The sequence below is a fragment of the Apium graveolens genome, chromosome 3, assembly GCF_009905375.1.
Source record: "Apium graveolens cultivar Ventura chromosome 3, ASM990537v1, whole genome shotgun sequence".
NCBI lineage: Eukaryota > Viridiplantae > Streptophyta > Magnoliopsida > Apiales > Apiaceae > Apium > Apium graveolens.
The window spans coordinates 68,026,158-68,034,928 of NC_133649.1; the positions used below are offsets into that span (position 1 = coordinate 68,026,158).

General features: G+C 37.4%; 1 protein-coding gene across 1 annotated transcript; it reads left to right on the top strand.

Annotated features, from left to right (window-relative positions):
• The first annotated feature begins 973 nt into the window (after positions 1-973).
• On the top strand, positions 974-3,104 carry LOC141712388 (cytochrome P450 78A7). Its single transcript, XM_074515307.1, has 2 exons — positions 974-2,116; positions 2,242-3,104. Exons 1-2 carry the CDS (start codon positions 1,112-1,114, stop codon positions 2,845-2,847), a joined length of 1,611 nt encoding a protein of 536 aa, XP_074371408.1. The 5' UTR covers positions 974-1,111; the 3' UTR covers positions 2,848-3,104.
• Positions 3,105-8,771: the final 5,667 nt, after the last annotated feature.

Below are 8,771 nucleotides of genomic sequence, written 5' to 3' on the forward strand. Positions count from 1 at the left end.
CATCTCCAATAGTTGTGATTCAAAAATTTAAATTTGGATCACTAACTTATTTAAATAATGATCCAAATTTATGACCAACACGTTGATCCAACGTGTGATACAAATATTTAATTCAAATTATTTTTTATATATAATAATATATAAATATCATATTAAATAATTTTATCTTAAATTTATCATTTAAACATTATTAATAATTTATATCACATTTCATAAATTAATTAAATCAAAAAAAATTAATACACAAAAATATTAAAATTGTGCACTTAATTCACGAAAAACACATTTATTACAATAATTAACATACAAAATATTATTGACACACACTAATTTTTCGAATTAATATATTCTTCCCACAAATGCTCAATTAATACATGTCTAAGTGAAATATGTGTCTCTTTATTTTTTATATTTAAATTTTAATGAAATTATGTTTTCTCATTATTTTAAGTTTTATTTTAAAATAAATTTTTTCAACTATTAATTATATTTTATTATTAATTATATATTTAAATAATCAAAAATCAATTTAAAATCTCATAAAATACAAATAACAAAACCATTATTTTATATTAAATCAGTGAATATTGGTGATTCAAATTTGAATCTCTATTTAGATCACTTTGAAATGGAATTTAAGATAATCTACTCCAAATTTGAATTTTTGGATCAGAGTTGGATTTGCCAAAAAAAACTTGCATAGCTGTTTCTTACTTGTTAACGGGACTAAACTTACGTTCATTTTACCTGCCGGTGAGGATAAAGCAGCGCATATATGAAAAATCTCATGACCTTACACGTGTATAGGACATGCAAAATGATTAAATTAGTAATTACAAATGAAATTATTAAATATCAATAATTATGTTTTGAAAAGTTACAAAATACAGTACAGCCCACGTGTAAGCACCCGTCCTAAAGTCTGAAACCCCTCATCTCCCCCTGCGACCATTACTTCAAAATTTTACATACCACGTACATTGTATATATTATTTTCCCCCTATATAAACCCTATGCACCACCCCTCTCATTTTGTACCTCAAACACAACTCTCCTCTCTTTCTTACACACACACTTCACTCTCTTCTTCACACACACTCAAACCCTAGAAATGGAATTGACTATGCTTATTTCAAAAGACACAAACTGGTGGATTTTCACTCTACCAGCTTTTCTCGGATCCAAGAACCTTCTTGACATCTCCATCTTATTCTCTCTCTTCATAGCTTTCCTCACTCTCACTCTTCTCACTTGGGCCTTCTCGTCCGGCGGCCTTGCCTGGAAAAACGGCCGTAACAAAGCTGGCCCAATCCCCATCCCCGGACCACGTGGCCTCCCTGTTTTCGGAAGCTTGTTCACTCTAAGCCGTGGCTTAGCTCACCGTTCTCTCGCTTCCATAGCGAGGAGCTACTCAGCTAAAGCCGCCGCCACTCAGCTCATGGCTTTTAGCCTCGGCTCTACTCCTGTTGTTGTCTCATCCGATCCTCATATATCGCATCAAATCTTGACATCACCTCACTTTGCTGACCGTCCGATCAAGCAATCAGCTAAAAGCCTCATGTTTAGCCGAGCTATCGGCTTTGCTGCGAACGGGGCTTATTGGCGTCAGCTACGCCGTATAGCTTCGTCTCATTTGTTTTCCCCGCGGCGCATATCAGCTCATGAGCCTGGACGCCAATCAGACTGCGCCGCTATGGTGAAAAACATAGCCACTCAACAAGACAAACACGGGGTCGTAACGTTGAGAAATCACTTGCAAGTAGCGGCTCTGAATAATATAATGGGAAGTGTCTTTGGAAAACGTTATGATTCGGATGATTGTCAAGAAGTGAAGGAACTTAAAGAAATGGTCGCGGAAGGGTTTGAGCTGCTTGGTGCGTTTAATTGGTCTGATTATTTGCCATGGTTGAGCTTTTTTTATGATCCCTTTCGTATAGTCGAACGCTGTGAAGCTCTTGTGCCTCGAGTTAGGAAACTCGTACGAGGGATCATTCAAGAACATAAAGTTGCTGATTCCAGAAGGGGTCTTGGAGATCATGCTGATTTTGTTCATGTCTTGCTGTCACTTGATGGTGATGAACAGCTCAATGAAGATGACATGGTTGCTGTCCTCTGGGTAACTATAGCTGTGTTTTGATTTATTAATCTTAAAATTATCGTTCTCTTTACGGGATATCAAAAATTCGTACGAATTAGTACGTTTTAATTTGATTTGAGCTGACTCGTTATATTGACATGCAGGAGATGATATTCAGAGGAACGGATACAACTGCTTTGTTAACTGAGTGGGTAATGGCCGAGTTGGTACTTAACCAAGATGTTCAGGACAAGCTTTATGAAGAGCTCACTACTAAAGCTACTAATCTGAGTGATGCTGACGTGGCAAAGCTACCCTACCTCCAAGCGGTGGTCAAAGAGTCCCTTCGAGTCCACCCTCCGGGTCCGCTTCTCTCATGGGCCAGGCTTTCCACGTCAGATGTCCAGCTCAGCAACGGAATGGTAATCCCTGCCAACACAACAGCCATGGTGAACATGTGGGCCATCACCCATGACTCAAATATCTGGTCTAACCCGCTTGACTTCAAACCCGAAAGGTTCATCGGAGAAGGAGCTGACGTGGACGTCCGAGGTGGCGATCTAAGGCTGGCGCCTTTCGGGGCAGGAAGGAGGGTGTGTCCAGGGAAGAGTCTGGGGCTGGTGACTGTGACTCAGTGGGTGGCTCAGTTGGTGCACAAGTTTAAGTGGGTCCAGGACATGGCTAACCCGGTTGACCTAAGTGAAGTCTTGAAGTTGTCTTGTGAAATGAAGTCTCCCCTTGCTGCCGTGGCTATTCCGAGAGATGTTTAATAGTATTGGTATTATTTACTAGTTTTATTTCGTTTTTGTGTGCGGTTTGGCTCAATTTTGTGTTTCTGAGCAGATGCTAAAATATAGGAGTAATATATATCTAGTACCAGTATTATGTTTTTGACATTAGAGTTTTGAAATGATAGGTTTAATAGTAGCTGTGGGACTGTAAGAAAGGAGTGTTTTTTCGTAAGATTTACTCGTAAGATTTACAGTGAATGAATGGTTTGCTTAGTTCTTTATCAGTTTAGAGCAACACTGTTGGTAAGATGTAATTTAAGGAATGAGATTAAAAATTGTGTTCCAACATAATTTTAGTGAGTCGTAATTTCACTAATATTTTTCTTCCATTATTTATAAATAATTAATCTACCCTTTCTTCTTTCATTTAATAATGTAATAGAAGAGTACTTTCTTTTTCTTTCTATTATGTTCACGTAGTATATGAAAAGTACTTTTAATAATATAATATTAAATAAGGAACTAATATAAGGAAGAATGTTGAAACTCAAAGTCCATATCAATTTTCTAAATTAGTAAAATCCAATATTTTATATTAAGTCTAAGGAATAAAACATCACTTTATTGAAGTTGCTCTTAGTGACTTGTAAATAACAATGATACAACTTGGTGCCATTATGTTAGGTCACTGTAGAAGAGGGTTGAATACAGTGTTTACTACAATCAAATCGAATTAAAGAACACACGTAACAGAACACAGATTTTATTCAACACAGTTATAATATGGAACTGTCCTCTCTCAGTGATGAACAAATTATCATGAGAGCTGCTAGGGTTACAATGAATAATAACTTAGATAATGATAACACATATAGTGTAAACTCTATGCCTGTGTTTATATACTACACAGTTACAAGATAATCTTCTAATTGATATTGAATATAATTCTGCTTCCTAAAATATATCAATCAATTATCTTTTCTTCCAAGTATTCTATTCTTCATAGAATTCCTTTTTCATGCATATTTCTCCTTGCGTTTGTCTTGATCTTCTTTCCTTTCAATCAGCCGCCTGCCTTATCTGAAAGTCTCCTTAAGTCCTGATATTATCTCCTGATAAATATCTCCTGATAACTTAAGTTCTGATAACTTAAGTTCTAACTTCAGTATAAGTACTGATTTTCAGTTAAGTACTGATTTATCCTGTTAAGTAAGATCTGAAAACTAAACACAAATCATATTAGACATGACATCACAAATATATCTAACACCTTATTTCGTAAGTCATTTGTTTTATGTTGAGTTATCCAAACCAGTATTATTGAGTTATATATACAGCTTCAATCTTACTCAACAATCTTCCCCTATTTGACTGTTACACCTGACGATCAAAAAATAATGGAAAAGTCACAGCTTGGAGGATAACTCAAATAACCATAAACATGAGTCTTCAATCAGCTTTCAACATTCATCTCTGGACTTGGAAATAATACTATCTTATACCTTTTGCATCTTCTATAAGGGTCCTGTTCCCTGACAATCATGTGTCAGGGGATCCTTAACCAACACATGAATTCTTGGCTGTTGGATTAGAAATCCAACGTCCAGGATTAAAAAAAAAATTTCGCCCTTCCGCGGAAAGGTTTGCCTTCCGCGGTTATTAAGCGCGGAGCGGGTAAAGACAAATATACCCTTAATTGCCTTCCGCGGATAATATACACGGAAGGACTGTCCTTGCATTTTAATAACCCTAAAATGATCACACTTTCCTTTTTGTGCAACATTTGTCAAATTGGAGAGGAAATTTGGGGGAATTCTTGGTTTTGTGCATCCTTACTCACTAATTACATTTGGTAAGCTCAATTTCTTGCTTTTTTCTTGTTGTAGTTATGGATAAGATGTTTGCTAGGTTTCAAGGTAGAAAAGCTTTGAAAAAAAGTGATAATGTTGTAAATATTGGGGTTGTTGATATTAATGGTAGTTGCTTACGTGATGATAATGTAAATTATGTTAACCTTGTTGATGATTGTGATGAAGATGTTTATGTTAGTGAATATAGATTTGAAAATAAAGATTTGCATGAAAATAGTGAGTTTATGCATGATAGTAGTGAGAGTATGGATAAGAGTGTTGTTGGGGAAGAAGATATTGTAATTCCTTTTTTGAGTCAAAATTTCCCTAATTTGGTAGCCGCGAAAAATGTAATTAGGGTCTATGCTTTGAAAAATGGATTTGCAATTAAAATCTAAAATACACAAAGGTGTGTGGACAAAACCATATATGCCCGTACTTATGTTTGTAATTTAGCGGGAGAAAACCGCGATAAATAACCCGTAGAGGATGAAGAAGTTTTGATAAGAAGTGTCGTTAGTGAGAAGAAGAAAAGGCGTAGAGATAAATTTCCTAGAAGTGGATGTAAATTTAGGATCTATGTGATTAATAGGCGAAATACAAAACATTGGGAGATAACATCGTTGGAGTTAAATCATAATCACGATGTTGTGTCGCCTTCTAAGATGAATTTGATTAAAAGGGAGCGACATGTAACCACAGCCCAAAAGAATTTAATAAAGAGTTTACATGTTTCGGGTATTGCGCCTAGACAACAAATGAATATATATGGAAAAATGCACGGAGGAGAGGAGCAAGTAAGGTTTCATGCCCAACACTTGAGAAATGTCGTGCGAGATTTTAGAAAAGATAATTTGGGTGTAAATGATACGCAAGCGGGATTGGATTTACTACATAGGTTAGAAGAGGAAAGTGGAGGAATTTTTTTTATTCAAACTTTAATTGATGAAGAAGGTAGATTGAAGTGTCTTTTATGGGTTGACCCCCGATCATTGTTGGCCTACAAAAATTTTGGTGATGTGGGGGCATTTGATACAACATATCGAACAAATAGGTATGCTATGCCATTTCTGCCGTTCACCGGGGTGAATCATCACTACCAATCGGTTCTCTTTGAATTTGCACTAATGCGTGATGAATTGAAGACTACATTTGGGTGGGTTTTGGGTACTTGGTTAGAGGTCATTGAAGGTAAAGCACCTTTGGCTATTATCACCGATCAAGATCAAGCGATGGCGGGGGCAATTCAATCTCAACTACCGAACACGACATATTTGTTGTGTTCGTGGCACATTAGTAACAAATTTCCGGAGAAGCTCTCAACCTACTATGCAAATGAGGAATTTAAAGGTAACTTCAACAATTGCATATATCACTCGTTGACCGAAGAAATTTTTGAGGATAGGTGGAAAACATTGATCTTGAAGTACAAGTTGGAGGATAATACATGGTTGCAAGGCTTGTATAATTTGAAGTATAAGTGGATCGATGCTTATACACGTAACATTTTTTCCGCGGGTCAAAAAACAACTTCAAGAAGCGAAGGAATGAATGCCTTTTTTGATGCTTATGTAGGGTCTTGCACGGGGTTGAAAGAATTTGTTGAGGCTGCAGAAAAAGCGTTAGAAAGACAATTTATGCGTGATAAAGAAGAGGATTATAATACACATCATAAAATTCGTTGCGTGCGAATGAAGAGCGCCTTGGAGCACCATGCCGCTTCCATTTATACGAAAGAGATGTTCAAAAAATTTCAAGACCAATTGGTTGAGGCCTCAAAGTACTTTGTCGAAAAGGATAGAGACCGTTCCTTAAAAGATGTGGAGGATACGTACTACAAATGTTATCGACCATTAATGGTTGAGAACAAGAGAACCACTTATCTCGTTACCTTCAACAAGTTGTCATTTCGGGGTTCTTGCATATGTAGAATGTTTGAGCATTCGGGCATGCCGTGTCGTCATATTATTATCGTGTTGACAAAGAGATGTGTGGCCGAACTACCGAAACATTTTATGAAATGAAGGTGGACTAGGGATGCCATTAGAGTTGATGGTGTCTTGCCATATCACATGCCCGGAGATGATGCCTCATCCCATGATTTGAATCCAATGGAAAGATTTAATCATATGACTTTACTCCCTATGGGGTTCAGTCATAGTTGCATGGCGTCGAAGGAACGTTATGAGTATGCCGTGAGAGTTATTAATTGAGAGACTGAAATTATTGAGAAAATGCCCGTTCTGGGGTGGAAGGTGTTGGAAGTGAATTTGATACCAAAATTACTCAAGAAAGTGGAGAGAAGTTGCATGAAACTATTCTGGACCCCGTTGTTTTGAAAACCAAAGGGCACAAAAAAGAGCACCGAATTAAAAGTCCCATTGAGGAACTTGCAAAGAAAAAAAGGAAATGCGGTCATTGCAACATTGAGGGACATGATGCTAGAAAATGTTTAGTGAAATTGGAAGAATTGAGAAAAAGTCAAAGTGGCCAATTGTAATTCAAATTTTATATAACAATCTCTTATATATTCTTTTGTCATGCTTTACACTTATATTGATTGTAGTAGTTCCACCTCATTTTCCTAACATGCATTTGTTCTTGTTATATGTAGGTGAAATGGCCAATACTTCGGATGACGAGTCGGTGTCTCACGTTAGCAACACATTCTCGGACTCGGACTCCGAATTCCAGGATTGTATGTCACCAACATTTAGCGAGTTGGATGTAATTGCTCGTGAATGGAGCGAGGAACTAGCACGGTTTAATGAAGGACCTCCCCTAGTGGAGGAAGAAGACTCGGAGTTGTACCCTCCCGAAGAAGAGGCATACCGTTCAAGGGTGTGGGCCGAAGCATGCCACTGGTTAACCATTCATTGCATGTTTGTAAGGAAGTGGAGCAACGTGCCGCCTTACTTTCTCCCCTTTTTGAACTTGGGTAAGGAGTCTCCCGATGGCCCTTGGAGACTATCCGAATGGGATGGCGGTAAAATTTTAAATTGTGATAGGATCGCGGACATACGTAAGTTGAAGCCCCGTGAGGGTGCCACCGGGACCAAGTACGTATTGTTCACGTCAAGGGTTGGGTGTCCCACTTACGTGGTGACGATACCATCGCATGGGCTTGGAGGCGTGTACCATGGTGCAAATTCAATCTCTACGTCGGGTCAAGCACCATTCCCGTCACAATATGGAATTATCACGAGACTCATGTCAAATTCACTGAAGGTGTGCTCCCCGAAGGTTGTGTTGTTGTGCTCTATTGGGTTACATGCATTGTCAGGGCCGACGCCTCCCCCGGGGTCTCAACGCACCGACTATCGGGCGGCTTTTCTAACTTTTTAGAGATATTTAGTTAGTTAGCGTAACTCGTACGAGAATTCCCTTTGTTTAAGTATGTTGTTGTTTTTCGATGTAATTTCGTCAAACTAGACAAGTTATGCACTTATTTGGATTATAATTGCGACAAATATGTAATTTCTAATTTGCTATTGATCCGTTACTTGAAAACATATTATGTCGAAACACAACACTTTTTATGTGATATGAAGTAGAATGCACATTTATTTTCTAATATTTATTGTTGTAATGCATGGGAATTTACATGCAAAGTTGGCAAAATGACCATATGCTAGTCATTATAGTCAAGTAATTCTAAAATTTTCGAACTCATAAGAAATGATGTCGTAATCAAAATTTTATTGCATAATACAGTTTATACAGTAATTCAAAAACACACTGTCCTTTCCGCGGAAAATAACCGCGGAAGGCTTAACCCTTTCCGCGCTTATTTTCCGCGGAAAGGATAGTGTATTTTTTTGAAATATGCCTTTTGTAAATGCAACATCCCACCTGTTTTACAGGATACCAACCAACACAATCAATATTTAAAATTGGCCATATAATCACGTTCACATGTATTAAAATTCAAAATTTAGGCCTTGTTAATTCAAATCTCAACCAACACATTTCAATCAGTCAACAACACTACGGAACCACCAAGACATTCTCACAAATACGACACAACCACAATCAACAACATTGAACCAAACGCAACCAAGACATTCTCACAACGTTAAATATTCCTACACAACCAACACATTACAATCAATC